Source organism: Bombus bifarius, unplaced genomic scaffold (assembly GCF_011952205.1).
Source record: "Bombus bifarius isolate JDL3187 unplaced genomic scaffold, Bbif_JDL3187 scf7180000007992, whole genome shotgun sequence".
Lineage (NCBI taxonomy): Eukaryota > Metazoa > Arthropoda > Insecta > Hymenoptera > Apidae > Bombus > Bombus bifarius.
Genome location: NW_022884373.1, coordinates 1,759,508 through 1,777,814, shown reverse-complemented (window position 1 = coordinate 1,777,814; position 18,307 = coordinate 1,759,508). Strand labels below are relative to the sequence as shown.

The following is an 18,307-nucleotide window of genomic DNA, read 5'->3' as shown; positions in this document are numbered from 1 at the left end:
CTAGCCAAAAAAGAAAGAACAAGCGAAAAGGAAGGTAGAAAGTAGAAAAATAAACGGAAGTGGAGAAAACATTACGAGTACACGGTATACGGTACTGACTATACCGCAATTAACGTAGGAACATATTCGTAAATATTTAAAATGGAGAAAAATCGTGGAAGAGAGAAGGATGGAAATCATGAATGAAGCCTAGGTATAGCGTGCAATTTTATGAAATTTCTTAATTTAAAAAAAATAAATAAGGAAGAAAAAGAAGAGGAAGGATAAACGGAATGAAAAACAAGGAAATATGCAGTCCTATCGCGATATAGATTAATTTTTACATGACACCATGTTGTATGGGCAATAATGCTGATCATACGAATTTTTGATAATAAAACACGTTCCTATTAAATTATCTGTTCATTGTCGTATTGTTAAGTCTTGTGAAGCGGGGCGTTTGGAAGGAAAGAAAAAGAAGAAAGAAAAAAGGAGACAATGTTCTGAGGATAATAGACTATGGGGTAGAAGAAGATGCAAGGGAAGAGTTGAAAATGGCCTCTTTGTAAGATAATAAGGAGACATCCTACTTTGAAGAGAAAAAAAACATAATAATAAATAATAATACAAGAAGCAAGAAAATAAAATGGGAGGATAGGAGAAAAAATAAAATAAAGAAGTCTTGTAATTTTCTATCATGACGACAAGAAAATTAGAGGAAAAAAAAGGAACATTGTTAAACGCGAATCTAACGACGTGAGACTGTATATTTAACGTAATAATTTATTTTCAGGGTATCTATCGAGATATTTTTTCATTTGCCATTGTAAAAAAATTTTTGAAAATCTACGCACTTTCTAATAAGCTAAACTATAGTAGGAATGTAAAGTTATATATAAAAATTGTAAGATGACGATAATGATAGTGATATGATTATCGTAATGATGATTAAGAGAGATGAATTATTATTTTCGTCTTTTTCACGGGGGACCTCGATCATTTTTAGCTGGTATTTTCATCGTCGAGTTCGTAAGAATACTGGGAACACTTTGTTCCATGAATATTGTAAATGACGAACGAATGATCTCGGTATTTTTATTATCTGTCACATGATAATGCCGGAAACAGAGGATTGTAGTTAAAGAAGAACAAAAAATTTTACTTTTATCATGTAACACGTTATAGATGAAGCGAATTGTATTCCGCGATGCGCTCTTTTAAAATTAAGTTTCAATCTTTCGTTTTCCTTTGGCTTCGACTTCCGCGCGAGCTTTTCTTTTCAAGTCTGTCTAATATTGTGAGAAAAATGAATTTAAATATTTTTTAATTCGAACAATATTGAAAGAAAAAAAAGAGTATCATTTACAAAACGAAGCTAAACAATAAACGATAAAAATAGTATGCGGTGGGTGAAGCCACTCCGAAGAAACTTATAAAATGCGTGTGTACAAAATAACCAGGTGCGCACGCTCGAACACCGTTTTGTATGAAAAAGAACAGTCGTAAAGGAAAAAAAGATTGTCACTTTAGATTAGTCTGCTGTCAATATAACTAGAATTATAATTTTGAATGTAATATGTATCATACTGATTATTGCCTAGATAAGAAAACCGTACCGATTAAAAAGTTAGCGCACGATTATATCAGACTTTAGGTATAATAATAAATGATGTCCACGGGACATTTTCATTTTTGAAGACACGTCAATTTTATTCAGTAGATATGCGTGTGCAAGACCAGTACGCCCGAGCTACGATACTTTAAACAGTTGATTGTTTTCATTCAATCAAGATAACTTTTATATATTTTTGATACCGAAAACCTTATTTTTATTCGCCAACTTTTACAAAATATTCACATATTTTTCAAATTACTATTTCATACATATATATTTTTAATATCGAATTTCGATAGATTTTATAATAAATGTCTATGTTCACTAATAATTAACTTCAGTAAAATCGATGATTCAATAAAAATAAATGAAAAATTTGAAAGATAGAGAAATTCAAATTTGAAAATTCGCGCGTATCGCGATGCACTTGCGCAGAGACTGTTCGTGATTCTAGAACGACGTGACTCTAGTCCTCGACATCGCACGACGAGTGAATTTAGTTACACCCGTACTGTAGTTCAATAAACATGGCGTCGTAGAGAATATCGAATTGTGTTTAGTGACTGAATGTCTGAGATTGTGTAGTGCGGCGATTTTTCAGTTACTACAGTATTTTGTCATCACGTTGACATGTTCCTGAGGATGTTACCCGACTACGGTTAAAGTTTCATTGAGAATTCCACACCAAAAGGTAAGTCATTTAACAAGGTGCATGCCTTTCGAAATAACATGTTTTGTTAAAGCGATAGTAGCTTATTCAGAAAAATGATAATTTTATGTTATTATAAATAAATAAAAATTTGATAATTTTAGTTTATTATGTGTTCTTGTTGTTATGTTGCAATGACAGATTGTAATTGTTTCTAACACAGTATGGTAGTTGCCGTATGCGGCATATACATAGTTTAATATCGTGAATATGCAAAGATATATATGAAATTATTCTTTAATTGAATAATAGTAAAGTAAAGATTTAATATATACAATTCAATTAAATACTATATACAAAATACAATTACCTGTTTTAAACATAGTAAGAGTAATGATTATTTACTTTATTTCAATAACATAAAACTAGAAATTATAATTACCAAAACCGATACCACTTTGACATATAATTTTAAAATTAATATATAACATATGTACTTACAGATAACTGCATATATCTACTTAGAACCAATCCAAATTATAAATTTGTATTAAAGAAACATAAGAGATTTTATATTCTATCTAGTCCATTCTGCAAACTATTTAATGTAATTTATTAAAAATCAAAGAATTGAAAAATGTATTTTAAACATATTGGTGGACCATTTGGATGGAACACTTATTGTCAGTATATCTACGGTTAGTTATTAATCCATTCTAAGTATGGAACAATAGAAAAGTTGAATAATGAATAACAAAAGGAATTGAGTACACTAGTTGAGAAGCACATTATATTCTCAAATATATTTCTTCACAGTACATTCAAAAACTCATAAATTACATAATATCGCACATTTTTGTGGATCAAACATCTATTTACATGCAATTTATATACTAACGATTAACGACAATAAAACTTTTGTCAAAAATGAGTAAGTTTCTTGAAAAAAGTGAGAATAGATAGATCATTGTACAAAGGGATAAACGAGGTTAGTATTAGAGTCGAATGGTTGCACGTGAAGAGTATTATCGCGAGAAACATGCCTCTTTTTGTATATGCGGCACCAGAACCGCAATGTCGCGAAGTACATGATTTCCACCAAAGAGAGGAAACTAAAGCCCATGAAGAGACCCAACAAGCCACCAGTATTAGCTGTATACAAACAATTATGTAATTGAGATCCTTGAACTTTACAAAACTTTTTATAATTGTAAATCATATGCTTTTGTTCAAATTTTAACAATTCCAGTGTTTCACTAATCTTACGGTACCTTATGACTTCATTAGTGTTATAAACAACTGAAGAGCGTCTTATATATGTGTACCACTGTTGTTCAAACGCAATTTTTAAATGTTTAATGGAGTTGTAAATTAAAAATTTATTTCAATTGTAATTAATATTTACGATAATTGTAGTTGATAAAATTTAGAAGTATTAGATCTTTATATTATTTCATTTTTATTATCTTTCGTGTTTGATTTTTTAACTGATTCATATTACTCAATTAAAACCTTCGATTGATAACGCTTTATTACATTATATTTTAGTGTCACCATGTGTTTAAACCCTAATGAAAGTAGAATACTATATATTATGTAAAAAATTATTCTCATAAAGCCATCCCAAGCCCTGTCACATATTGTTGTAAAAGACAGAATGGAACAAACAAGAAGAGAACAGTTAAAAGCCAAAAATTTGTGACCAAAGGTATCAGTAAATTTATGCTCCTTTGTTGTTTTTATAGGAAAATATACTATACGTTTGTAATGTAAAAAAAATGTGTTGACGATTTGATTTATCTTCTTTGATAAGTATGTTTATATACTGTTAAATTACTACTATCATAAAAAATTAATCAGATCGATATTAGAGCTGAACCCAAAGGATCTACATGAATCAAGAAAGCATTAGATAGAAACATACGGCAATAGATAGCACTGGAAAGCCATTTATCGTCTAGACCCAAAGTCAACATTTTGGTCGCCATTTTAATTAAAAAATTTCGTTAATATGAATCATATATTACGTAACAAAGATTAAGATCTACTTACATAGAAATTCTGTAAAACCAAACAACTCGTTCTTCATATACTTAGTGAATTGGGAATCGACGAAGAACAGGTGGACCACCGCCATGTTGGTACTAATAAAGAAAAATCGTTCCAATTATTTTATGACTAATCATTAGTATAAAAAATTATTACTGTTTACTATATTAATGTGTATTATGAATAAATATTAAATAATAATGTTCTTAAGTTAAAGGAACAAATAAAATTACGAGAAGTATTCTTTGCTTTTCTTCACGTAACTGTCAGGAACAATGAAAGAGGACACCAGTTTGCTCTGTGAGATTTCCACGTTATAACCGATCTCGAAGCATCCGGGGTAGCAGTTGCAACTGGGCCTGTAAAAGATATGATTTTAACTCTTGTTTTGTCGGAATCTTCTGACGAGAGAAGCTTACGTTTCAGAGACGTTTAAGGCTATCCCAATGTCATCGTCGTAAAGTTTAACTTCCATTGCTCTGCGAGCTTTCATCGCACATGTATCGTCTTTCTTCTCACAGATTAACGTGTTAGAGGATTCTGGAAACAAATGGTGAATCTAATTTAGAATTAACTTTTATGTTTTAGCTTTTGATATTGAAGAGAGGACATATGTACTCATACATCATAAAGGTATTCATGTTACTTCACAATAAGATAAACGTAATTATTCAATTCAATTTTACCAAAAGACCATACTTGAAAGATCATTTAAAAATTACTAAAAGAAATTCATCTCAAAAATTACTGGGCATGTAATACTGGACGCAATGACAGATTTTCTGCGTGAAATTCGCCTCGCATTCGAGGATGCAGTTCTTCTGCGTGTAGGTTCTGTAGTAACGTAGCTTTCTCTCCGAGGTGAAGAAGCACTTCCTCTTCTTTAGGGGAACAGAGATTATCGACTTGCTGGCGGACAATATCCGGGGCGCTATGATCACTCTAGTCTCCTCGCCCGGAGTCACGGTGAACGCAAATTCGGCGATCTTTGGTGTCTCCACCGGGTTATGCAGCAGCATCTGTGAAAACATATTCTTATTCTATCGCTAAATATCGTATATCCTTTCATTTGCAATGTTATGTATATTTCAATCCTGCTCACATTTTAACAAACAGAAAATATTTCTGACGTTGTAAAAAGATGTTTCAACGGTACGTATAATAAGAATTTTTTCATATTTGGTCGAAACTCGGGCTATTTTTCAATTTAGGTCGGAAGTAATCGAAAGAATGCAACAGAATAAAATTGATACCTAGTGCTTAAAAAATGGTTCATAATTCTTTGCTTCTCTTATGTTCTTTACGATATTTTTATTAAATTCAATGTTACATTAATTATGGTATGATTTTAGATTGTAATAGTTGTTAGATGAACGATTAATGTATAGTAGTAGTTTGTAATACTATCCAGATCAATTTCATGATCTGAGATAAAGTACCTTGAAACCAACACTGGCAGTGGACGAACAGTAATATTCATCGACGTCTACATCAAGAACCAGAGTCAGACCATAGTATTGTCCAGCACCGTATGGTCTCCATGGAATGGAATCTGGAGGTACGTTTTCATCGTATCCGGTTTCAGGATTCCAATCGATGTTGTTAAATGGGAACGTCATGTTGATGTCGGACCAATCTCGTCTGCAAGCAAAATTCAATTTATCGAATATGGAAGACTATTTCGAACACCATCAAATTAATATTAAATTAATACAATAGAAGAATTTTCAGGAATGTAGAAATTATTAAAGATCACGAAAGACTTGGTCAAACATCGGATGTTTGAAAATCTAAAAATGAAACTATCAAAAACTGTTATTTCTGGAATTTACTTACGGATTATAAAACAGGTACTTTCTGTCGACAGAATTGAAATTGCAACACATCCCTTCATCTGTCATGGTGGGATTAAATATCTTCTCGCAATCAGTAACATTCCCGTGCCATTTGCACAAATGCAGCATGTCTGTGCAAGATTGCGACACCTATTGAAGAATAATTAATGATGTACAGATTTAATTATAAATATTTAAATGAATATTTCAGTGCTTTTACTATAGTCGACATTTATAGATTATTTTCAGTACTTCGAATTATAATCATTCCTGTGTTCCTGTAGAACTTTTTATTCGCTTCTTTAATTGCGCGAGAAATAAGGTAATAATATATGTATAATTCGTAAAATGAGATTGAAAGTACTCTTTATCTTGGGACATCATAAGACAAGTAGACTACAGAGATATATGAATAAGATCTAACATTGTTATCATGACAATCTCATAAACCGTATGTGAAATTCCATTGTGTGTTACATACGTTGATCATAAAACGCAGGACGTTATCCCAAGTTATCGTGCTCTCGTTGAAACTGCGAGGCGACATACTTTCAAGACGACACATATCCTCCAATAACAGCTTCTTTCGTATATCGTTCCTGTTGTTGAATGGTTCGTTGTAATAAATGTTTAATTTAGCTTTCGATGATATTTTAACAAAATATAAGGTGAAGATTGAATTGCTTAACTCTTAATTAAGATATAAACAGTATTAAATAAAATATATTATTTAGCTATTTTAATAAAAATATGCAATTCCTTTAATATTTTGTTATTAAAAGAAATTTTTTGGTAGATCTTTTTATCAGTTGCTTGAGAACTCACCCAGCGTTTATACGAACTGCCTCGCTTTTTTTTACGTTGTTCATGTTACAAATGGTAACTGAGGGGAACGGAAACTGGTCCAGGGACACCGATTCTGGACTGAGAGCAATGATAATGGGTGTCGAAACCCACTTTCGATATAGAAACCAAATATAATAAGCGGCTGTTAGAACCGCTAGTGTAAAGGAAATTACCCAGAAGATTCTGTGAAGGAGGTATTAGATTTTTAGTTTGTTATAGTGTAATAGGTGCTTGTACCTTCTTAATATTCGAAGATAAGTATTTACAAAAAATAATACAAAATTATATCAAACATTATGTTCAAAAGTCAATACAGATAAATGCTCAAACGAACAAATTTTCATTTAAGACAAAAATTAAGATGTCGTAGAATTGTATTAACATTAAAAGTCAAGTCAAAGAAAATGTAAAATTTTCTCAAGTAACATTTATTATTCTGAGCCTAAAAATTTGTTCGTGTATTAAATGAAATCATAATATTAATTCAAACTGCACAGAATTACCTCTCGACAATTGACAAATTCGAATCTCCGATATAACGTAAGCCATGAAGAGTACTATTTGTACAATATTGCTTCATAATGTTCGTAATCCTTATGCATCGTTGATTTTCACTTTTACTAAATTCACAAACATATTTGAATATTTATTTCCATCTCTGGTATATTATTACCTTATCTATTATTACCTTATACTCTTGTCGTCGTCATTGTCATAATGCATCAGAGGACTTTCTCTCTTGGCGTGCGCGTTCTTGCTGTGCCTAGACCTTAACGTCGTATCCTTCGATCGATACATAATCTTGTGAAAAGATTAATTCGCATGAAAGAAAAATTTGTAAAAATTTTCATCCCAAATAGAAGACAATATACTACTACATGTAGAACCTTTTCCGATAAGGGATCAAATTTTTCAATGTTGATGCTTATAGTGTTTTCTACAAGCAACTATTACAACAACGAGAAACCTAAGATTTGAACAAACTTCTAACTAATTTCATCTTTTGTTCACAAATAACAGGAGTTGACGTTTAAATGCATGGAACGAATCTCTTAGCAAGAAGTTCGATTATACATGTAACTACATAGTAATTAAAGTTTCGTTCCAAATGCATGGAGCTTTTAATTCTATTACCTTGAACGAGGCTGGTCGAACTTTGAAAATGTCTGCAGTGGCGTATCCTTCTAATCTAAGAGGATGTTTGTACGGGTCCTGTAGATGTACAGTGTTGATGGAATAAGGTATATTAGGATCGTGATTCTTCAAATATTTCAGCGTGGCCCTGTCAGTGGTCCTGTAAACGGTTTCGATCGGTTCTGCCTTATTCTCGTCCTCTGGTTTCGAATAATTCCGATAGTACAGCTTTACCGGCATTGCATTGATATCTTGAATTGCCCGATTGCTATCCATACTGCATCATTATCACAAAAAATTCACATTCTCAACGATTTTATAATCGACTTTTGACTATAGTTATCATTTCCTCAAGCTTTAGTCTGATTTCTTCCATTAATACTATTTTTGACATCTTCTACGATGATTTGAAATTGTTTTAAAAAAAAAGGTACAGCAGGGTATTACTGTATTTCAATATCATAGCAAGCAGATCCTAACGTGTTTGCAATAAAGAGTGCAAGATCATTTTTAACAAAACATCTTTTTATCAAAAATTCTTATATAAAAGTCGTATCTTTAATTTAAACAGGAATAATGTATCGTTTATAAAATAATTCTTTACAAGAGGAGTTATAACAGCCGAGTATAATTTTTCTTTACGAAAAGATGTCAACTGTTGAAACTTCAGACGTCGTAAAGAATGCCAACCGATAAAAACGCAGAATTTTTTATGAAAAGACGTAGTACTTCGTACGTTTAAAACAAGTTTCTTTCGAAATGAAATTCCGTACAAAATAACCATTGTTTCTATATTACTACTGTATTAATTTACAAAAAGTCATCCTGTATAAGCAGTCGTATCGATCCCTTAAAAAAAACAAACCACAGTGACTTACCCTGTTCTTTATTTCATAGAAACTCCATAATTCTTCACATTTCACTCTCTGAACAGCATCCTCTAAAGAAATATCGACAAAATACAAAAATCTCTCTCTATATATATATATATTATTTATCACAGGAAAAATTAATTGAGAATTGAATTATTTATGTGAACGACAAAAATGAAATTTCCACTTTCCTAGATTTGCAAAAAATGATTATAATATCTACAGAATGATGTAATAGGCGCCTATAATCGCCAAAAGTGGGGTACTAAAAGCGTAATCTCTAACTAGAGATATGCTAAAAGAATAATTTCGCTATGGAGAGCTTTACGTCTTGTCGAGTGATGTTTTTTCGCGCAATTAGACCGACTGAAAAGTGTGTTAGCTTGGCGAAGGATGGTATACAATGTATTTTCACCGGTCCTTCCAACTATCGATGAAGGATGTCTGTCAACCGACTGGGGGTGGGCACCGACATGGACATCCTTTTAACTCGCTTGGACAGGATCCTCACGTGCCATTGGTTGTCTGTTGTCTTTAGTGTATGCCAACGCGATGACACAGATAATTTTAAATGACTGTTTTATCGTACTGCGAAGGAGATCTATTTCGTATAGTTCGGTTGAAAAATGATGGAAAATTTGATTCGCGGAAGTGCCGCTTCTATGCGTTTCCTTTTTCAATATTACGCGTACTTTTTCCTTTTCTTTTCCTTCTTTTATATATATTAAAAGTATGTTATTATTATCGTTGTTGTTGTTATTGTTGTTGTTATTGTTGTTATTGTTGTTGATGTTGATATTGATATTGATATTGATATTGTATGCAAATAGTTCTTACAATATTTGTTTGAATTTGCGCAATATGAATGCAACCGTAAACTGGATAAATTGATAAACTCATTAGCTACTATGATTTCCATTTGGAGTTTACAAAATGTAAAAACACAAGCGTAGTGTTTTAAAACATTCTAGCGAAGAATCTTTTACTTGAGAAACATACTTTGGTTAGAAATTAATGGATTAATTTAGAATTCTTGAATGTAGGGGAACGTTAGAATGTCTTTGATATTTAAGGAACCATAGTTTTAAGCCTCTCCAATCAAAATTGTGTTCACTAATGAAGGAAAGCTTGTACATGATTAATCGTCTTTCTTTCTTCTGGAACTTTCATTTGCAGTTTACTTTACTTCTCGTTTAAAGTAACGAACCAATATAAAATTGTTAACTGTAACATTTAACATAAAACATATAATACCAGAATAATTATTTGTTAAAGTAACAGTAGAATTTATTTAATCCAACTCAATTTATTTTTGTCAAACATAAAAAGCTAGACTCTATTCCATACTGAACGCCATATTCTAGACGTTTCTCGAGACGAGACTTACACAATGATGGAAACGAGACACAAGGCCATTCGAAGAACGTACTTACACGTTATACGAATACTGAGCAGCGAAGATGATCTTGATGGGGCGCGATTTTTCAATGAGATAGGAAAGGGAAGTCGTGTCGGTGTTCCTTTCACCAACTGTTGAGACCAAAGTATAATTGTAGAAAGAACATCGTCTGATCAATATTAAACAACTATACACATGATCACATATTTGTATAACTTATGGTTTTCAGATATAATAGTGAAAGAAGCGATAAAAAGAAATTATTGTATGTACGTACTGCGAAATGTATTTTATTCTTTATTAATAATTACCGTGCATCTTGTAGAGATCTATTAAGAATTGCATATCAACTGTTAGTAATAATAATTTCTATTTAAATTCCATGGATGTCTACTAAAAATCACAAATATTCTGTAATATATCTTGCTGTAAAATAGGATTAAAATAGAATAGCCTGCGACTGAATTATTTAATGAAATTTTAATAATTTTAATATCAAGTGGTTTTTCGTTCATTTACATGGGTGCAATGTAAACGAATAATATATCCATATTCAGAGACAATTTTTTCATTTTGTCTAGCATACATATAATTACGATAATCGTATCTTATAGTAATCACTCAGCTGCATACTTGAAAGGTGTATACAACAATTATCTACACGGTGGAAGGTTCTGTTGTTGATTGCGAAGTGCAAATGTTTGCAGAACTAGCGTAGTACGCGATTAAGCAACATTTATTCGCGTTATCGTGCAAATATTACCTTCGACATTCAAACGCGAAAACGAGCAGCATGAAATTTTTATGAAACGTATGAAACAGACCTAATCTAAAGGATATGTAACTGTAACGTTGAGGGGGGTGAGCATGCACTTGTGTGTGAAATTATTTACATTGACACTCGTTGGTCGATAGTAGGTCATCGTTGTTTGCATTGTGTTAAAAAACGTTGCAAGAGATGACAGTGATTGCGAAACGGCGGCAGTTTTTTAAATTACGTACGATTCTATCTAATTAATGGTACATTTGCAATAATATCACATTAAACACACTAGCAGGTTTGAATAAGTAATATTATATAATTCTCAAGTAAAAGTAAGAAATAGGTCACTTTGCAATTAGCGCAAGAATCTTAATTATTTTTTGCCGTATGATTGGAAGGTTTACGGATTTTTCTTTTCTTAATGATTGGAACATTTGAAAATAATTTTAATTATAGAGGGAAATAGATTTGTTGAGTTAGTTAATTGTATTTCGAAAAAGTTAGATTCGAGCATGTTTTTTTCTTCATTTAAGTTACAGAAATGACGAAGAAAAATAGGAAACGGAAATTGGAGGAGGAGGAGCAATCGATGATCGATTGGGAACGGGAGAACATTCTTACAGAAGAAATAAGAAATGAGATGGAATTCATGTGGGAGGTACATATTTCTGTTACTTATTCCATTCATAAATCCTCTTTTGTAACGTTTAATTGTTTACAGATTCCACAAATATTCCATTTTCTTCATCTGACAAAAGAAGCTCTGAACATACCTCATTTGTCCATGTATGAGATGGAACGAATGCTTTTGATACCAAGAGCTTCCAGACAATTGGCAAATATCATGACGTCGTTGTTAAGGTAAAGTAGAATTTAGAATCGCAAAAGAAGAATTCAAACATTTTAGATTTCCTTCCAATATTGTTCTATATAAAAATGAATTAAATAAAGCAAATGAAATATTAAATATTCCAAATATTTTTGTAATCTTATCAACTCTTTCCTGAAATTAATAATACTTTTGGTTTTAGTTCCCCCGTATTCAAAGCAAAGTTGAGAAAAATACCACCGATGCCGTACGAATTCTGGACAAATATTCTTGCATACAAGATGAAGAGCTGGTTCAAAATTTACGAAGCTAAACATCAGAATGCGGTAAAGGTGAGAGTTTGTCGTTTTTGTGCTTGATAATGATAATGTTGCTTCAATGTTGTCACTTATTACAAAGCATTGTATCGCGTGTACAACTATCATTGTCTGCTTAAATAAATTAATTTTATACATGGACATTTTGTATTACAGTGATTATAAATGTGATGAAAGATTTTTAGGTTCTAGAAACTATTGGTGTGGAACCTGAGTTCTGGAATGTTTTCCCCGATGCTCCTCTGTTAAATGGCAAGGATTTTGAAGAGTTGACCTTCAGACAGAAAGTTTGGCTTCTGAAAACAGTCTGTGATACAGTCATGGTATGAAAAAATACAACAAAAAGAAAAAAATTAAAAAAAAGCGTCCCATGCATGATAAAAATCAAACTTTAAGGATTAGAAGTTTAGAAATTCATTTAATTTAATTAATAAATTCTTTAGTTGTTGCTACAAAATATAATTTTTAGCACACTAGAAAAACTGTGCAAGAGGAAATAGCCAAGCAACCATGGGAAAACCAATTTGAAACCGTTCTAGGCACCGATCGTTATGGGGCAAGATACATATACTTTCCTCAGTTTCTTAAAAGTGATCTGAGAGTTTACAGACATTGTCTTGATAACAACATTTTATCAACAGTAAAGGTATCCAATCACTAACAATTTTTAGTTCACTTTCTTTCTTCATTGTATCATTTATGTTCTTACTAATATTATTTCTATTTCAGCCGATTAAGCCGAAAATAAAAACGCAGTTAGAGAACAAAGCATTGGTTTCAAACGATTTAATGAAAAGGAAAACGAAACATAGAAAAAGAAAATCGCGATGGAGTAATGGATTACCACCGAAAACAAGGAGAAAGCCAAGTAAAAGTGATGATAAACATCTGAACGATTGCAAGTGCAGTAGCGACAGTGCAATAGGCTCATTGATAAACGAGGACACGAATTTTAGTAGTACAAGCATCTGTAGTAATAACAATAATAACAGTAGTAATAATAATAATATTAACTTAAATACTATCAACGTCGAAAGGTCGGAAAGTTTGTCGAAATGTTCAGAAGTAAGCACTATGTCCGATAAAACATGTAAAAGTACAAAGTCGAGTGGTTACGATACAAATAATTCTGTTCGAAATATTCCTGGTAAGAAGTCATCTCAAAAAATGTTCAAAGGATTTTCTGACAGTAGTAATAACATTAAGTGTAATATAGATATAATCAATGGGATTTTGAGCGGTTTAAAATGCGAAACTGTCGAGGAAAAGGCCACAGAAAATAACGACATATCTTTGACACAAGTTTCGCAAGATAAATTGAAGATAAATCCAACGAAGCAATCATATTTAGATGCGATGGATGTACATATAAACAAAGGTGATTCTGTCGATAGAACTATTGATAATTTGTCTAGTACCTCAAAAACAGATGATGAAAAACTGAATGAAATTATCAGTGCAGAAAATTTGAAATTGAACGATAAAAATCCGGACAACATGCATGGTGTTAGAGAAACACATCAAACATCTATCACGTCGAAATCCGACGATGAAAAATTAAATGAAACGAGGACTCACGTTCGAAAGCAACAAAATGATACTAGCTTATCTGAGGACAAAGTGGAAAATAGGATTCTCAGACGAAATGGAAGGCTCGCTAAAGAACAGAAATCGAATAACGAGCAGTCAAACCAAATAATTAAAAATGAGACAACATCTTCTGATGATAAAGATCTTTCTTTGAGCGAATTGAGAAGTATGTTACAAAAAGAAGCGATGGAGGATGATTTTTCTTTTGACGAGAATAGTGAGATTAAATACAATCTTAGAAAATTAAATCACCTGAAAACGAAAGAATGGAAACAGGAAACGGAGGATTTTAATACGATGCTTTCAGAGCTTAGTGTTTCAAAATTTCAACTTGTGGCTGACAGTGTTAATTCACTAAGAGACCTTATTTCTACCTTTTCACCAAAAAATGGTAGTCTAAGTACTGATACTGACGGTGAAGTACGTAATGTCTTTATTTTATCTAAAATTATTTTCTTTTAGCCTTTTTTTAATTTATATATTTCCTCAGACCGAACTTATATCTCCATGTGAAGTAAAATTGGTAAAAAGGATGACAGAGTTGCTATCTTCTTTAGAGGAAATGGAACCGGCTTTGCAAGAGTCGATGAAAAGAGCTAGAGGGAAGCTCCAAAAGGAATGGACTAATTTTAAGGAAGGGTATATATATTTCATTTATATTAAAGCATACAATATCATCCACAATATCAGATCTCATCGAATTTCATCTGGGAGTAACAATAATAATTTTGAAAGACATGTATATCTGAAAAACAAAACATGTATATCTGATAATTTGTTTGCACAATTTTTTGCACTTAATACTCCCAGATCAAAAGTTCATCCTGCCTGAAACCTCTTAAACTTGCTACAATCTATATATGATCTGTAAAGTGGAACTCATCCACCTTCTTTCAGTAACGTTGCTTTCATTATTGAGTATGTATGACAGACAAGTTGCTGTATGTTGTAGCAGTGCGGAGGATCAGGACTCATCTGGGGAGGGTCTTGGCTCTAATTGGTGGATTCTTGGATCGCAGGGCTGTCAATTGTCAACTTCCGGAGACGCAACGTTACAAACGTTACCGCAGCCTACCATATCCCCAGCTGGCTCCCAAAACGTCTCCAACAAGATCGAAGAGGTATCCGTTAGTCACGCAGAACACAATAAAAAAGAATGCACAGAATCTCAAGATGAAAGTTTACAAAACGAAACGCAAAGAGAACAATCTGAAAGAGACGAAGGCAACAGTCACAAGAACGCAGGAATTGAAGAAGAGACAAAAGAAGATTCAAGCGAAGAAGGTATAAATAAGAGGCAGTGAAATGACAATAAAATGTTTTAATTTTAACAAAATCATTAATATTAATAAAAAATTTCATTTTATTATGAAACTAGAACAACAAACGCGAAGAGTGTTACGAGCTCGGGGCATTTCCTCATATACAGAACAACTTTATTCAGACGATGAGATCGAAGAGAACGAGCTGGAAGAATGGACCGACGTTGAGGCCGTGTACGCGGCTCCCAGCACACAGACAGGTCCATCCACTTCATACCTTACTCCGAAAGTCAGATACTCTGACGATCGGACAAACGAGGAGGAGGACTCAGACCAAGATTGGATTTTACCAAGCTCTCGCAAAAGGAAAAATAAACGTCCATGTTAGTATAACAACGTGAAATTATTATAATCAACACTTCAGTAACTTTACCAATTTTTTAAAAGTATTATAGAGCATTATTATATATTATATATTAGCATAAGGAATAATCAATGCAAATTATAATAATGCAAATTATATATTACATATTACATATTATCATAAAGAATAATCAATGCAAATTATAATTTGTAGCTGCCAATAGAAGATTAAAGTCTTTCCAACACAAGTTACAAAGCATCAAAATTAATGCTCTTCAAGACGCGGCAGAATCAAAAGTAACCTCTTCCACCAAACTCAACAGTAAAAGGGAACTTCCTAGAATCAGAGAAATCCAAATATGCAAACCAAAGAAACTGACCAACTCAGAATCCCCTAACAACAACAATACAGCAGACAAACAAGAGGCTGTAGTTGAAAGTAAATCTAGAGAAACAGTGCCTTCTACAGAAATAAGTTGCAAAGTAGAAACTATTGCAAGCGTGCATTCGGAGTTGGACATCAAAGACGAAGGCCCGATCTATGATTCTACACCGAATCAGTTCGATAGCTGTTACACGGTTAATTCTAATTATGTGATGCTCAAAACTGAACCGAATCCGATGAATTATTATGTGATGCAATCAAATTCTGCAACTGTCGTTCCACAAAGTGCAATCGTGCAATCTGGCCCAATGGTCTCAAGTATTATACCACCGATTCAACAAGGTTATTACGTACAAGGGGGGCAAAATTACATTATCCAAAATTCACAAACCAATTTCGTACCTTCCCAGCCATTCCAACCTCAAGGACCACAAATGATAGCTCCACAACAATTTGTCAACCATCCTGGTTATGTACCTTACATGGTAGCGACTACTCAACCCCCAACTGGATATATAACTACCGGTCAACAAATTCTTTCGCAAGAAATGCCCCAAAATCCTCCGTTTTCAGTTCAATCTAATCCTACTTCAGTAACTAAACCTTTGCAAAACAGGTATTCAGTGCCAAGACAGAGCTATCCACATCCTAATGGAGTTGTTATAAGAAGTAGTATGTCCATAAGAGGAAATACACCGCGACTCAATATTTCCAGGGTCATGAAAAACGTTCAACAGCAACGCACCCCTGTTAGGATGCAGAAACCGAAGAAACCAACCACATCTTTGGAAAACACCGGTCAGAAGACTACTTCTTTGATCGTTCTCAGCGACAGCGATGATGAAATTGAGATGATAATTACCGAGAAGACCGGTCCTGAGACTGAAGCAGAAAAAGCAAAGAATACATCTAGGAGAAACATTGTGCAGACTAAGCAAAAGTCAACACTCACGTCAAACGTCACGGAGGTACCAACGAAAGGTGTGATTCCTCCACAGATAATACAACGCATGAATCAAGGAGGGATCTCTATAACACCAGTCAAACCCACACCACCTGTTCAAAATGCCAATACACAGTTGGTAGTAGTTGTAAACGAAACTGGAAGCCATTATGCCTTAGCATTGCCGAACGGAAGCAAGCTGATTCTGACTCCTGAACAGGTCGCACAGATTCGAGCTTCGAACGGTGGGAAGCTGATCTTGTAAGACATTATTTTAATTCTAACTTCAAAATCTTTCATAGAATGAATAGAATATATTCGTGATCTCTGGTTCACGTATATATCTTCGAAATTGATGTTCCTACAACAAAGATCTGTATGATAATATCTGGAGCATTCTGGAGCATTTTGTACCAATTTGTACGCGAATATCAAAAATTTCTATACACTATTTTAAGATAATGAAACCATCTGTATTTTAAGTGTTACTTTGACTATTATTGGATGAGTTTATTCCTGAATCATTTCACTTTATGCTTATGAAGATCTTAAGGAAGACATAAGGGATTTTATGCATTTATCTATTCAAATAAAAAAGAAGGAAAATCTTAACACATTAGACATGCATATATGAATACATTAAACATATTCTAAATATTGTATCTTTTCGAATATTTCTCTTCCCACATTGTAACGTTAGAATGATACTCGAGACCTGTGATGTCTACAACAATTTTCATATATTTTTGTTACGCTATGTTAAAACAATATTTGTATTATACAAATAGATCGGAAATGTTAACAAAACATCAATTTTTTTCGGGCTTAAATCAAGCTTAAAACACTTAAGCAAGACATTACAAGATAGCGCCATTATATTTTGTATAATTAATAATATACGTGTTTAGAATGTTTCGTTTATAAATTATATTTATGAATTGGTAATTTTTGCCATGATTCGGATTTAAACCAAACATTGAAATGATGCACTTACGGACTGTGGTAAAACGTTATTGTTCACAGGATGAATTGCGAAGATGAGTATTTTATATACTGTTCAACTTCGAATGATATCATAAATACGTATTATTATTGAATAACATGCATTTTTTAGGTCACTAATATAACATGTAAATAATATTCTACATAAATAAAATAATTATTAAGACATCATTCGCGCGTAACCTGAATTATAAAAAAAGCTATATTATAATATAATTATAATATATAATTATAAATATAAGCTTTATAATTATAATTATAATTATAAATACAATTATAAAGCTTATTGAAAGTTAGTAAATTCGAATATATAAAACTTACGAAGTTAAAGATTTAGTACTGTACAAATCACTACAAATATATACAACTCATTTGCAGTGAATAAATAATTGGATTAATTACATTATCTAAACTAACAAAGGAATAAATGCAAATAAGTTGTATGAGATATATTTAATTTTCATTTCTAATTATG

At 32.4% G+C, this 18,307-nt stretch overlaps 2 protein-coding genes across 6 annotated transcripts; one reads left to right on the top strand and one right to left on the bottom strand.

Annotated features, from left to right (window-relative positions):
• Positions 1–2,105: 2,105 nt before the first annotated feature.
• On the top strand, positions 2,106–17,492 carry LOC117205523 (myb-like protein O). 3 transcript variants are annotated; one of them, XM_033443994.1, is made up of 11 exons: positions 2,106–2,285; positions 11,675–11,799; positions 11,863–12,002; positions 12,173–12,302; positions 12,473–12,610; positions 12,757–12,933; positions 13,017–14,297; positions 14,368–14,516; positions 14,830–15,161; positions 15,256–15,522; positions 15,717–17,095. In XM_033443994.1, the coding sequence occupies exons 2-11, from the start codon at positions 11,683–11,685 to the stop codon at positions 17,093–17,095; spliced, it is 4,110 nt and encodes a 1,369-aa protein (XP_033299885.1). In that variant the 5' UTR covers positions 2,106–2,285; positions 11,675–11,682. The 3 variants fall into 3 exon arrangements, with proteins under 3 accessions (XP_033299885.1, XP_033299884.1, XP_033299883.1); XM_033443993.1 differs by lacking the exon at positions 2,106–2,285 and adding an exon at positions 5,751–5,850 and having other exon boundaries at positions 14,833–15,161; positions 15,717–17,492; XM_033443992.1 differs by lacking the exon at positions 2,106–2,285 and adding an exon at positions 5,751–5,850 and having other exon boundaries at positions 15,717–17,492.
• LOC117205527 (pickpocket protein 28) lies at positions 3,012–10,721 on the bottom strand. 3 transcript variants are annotated; one of them, XM_033444008.1, is made up of 14 exons: positions 10,413–10,716; positions 8,986–9,047; positions 8,108–8,267; positions 7,662–7,774; positions 7,477–7,593; positions 6,953–7,156; positions 6,609–6,726; positions 6,129–6,277; positions 5,732–5,933; positions 5,041–5,311; positions 4,712–4,832; positions 4,526–4,651; positions 4,296–4,387; positions 3,012–3,395 (listed from the first exon to the last, which is right to left on the bottom strand). In XM_033444008.1, exons 4-14 carry the CDS (start codon positions 7,769–7,771, stop codon positions 3,208–3,210), a joined length of 1,698 nt encoding a protein of 565 aa, XP_033299899.1. In that variant the 5' UTR covers positions 7,772–7,774; positions 8,108–8,267; positions 8,986–9,047; positions 10,413–10,716; the 3' UTR covers positions 3,012–3,207. The 3 variants fall into 3 exon arrangements, with proteins under 3 accessions (XP_033299899.1, XP_033299895.1, XP_033299898.1); XM_033444007.1 differs by having other exon boundaries at positions 3,208–3,395; positions 8,108–8,384; positions 10,413–10,721; XM_033444004.1 differs by lacking the exons at positions 8,986–9,047; positions 10,413–10,716 and having other exon boundaries at positions 8,108–8,383.
• Positions 17,493–18,307: the final 815 nt, after the last annotated feature.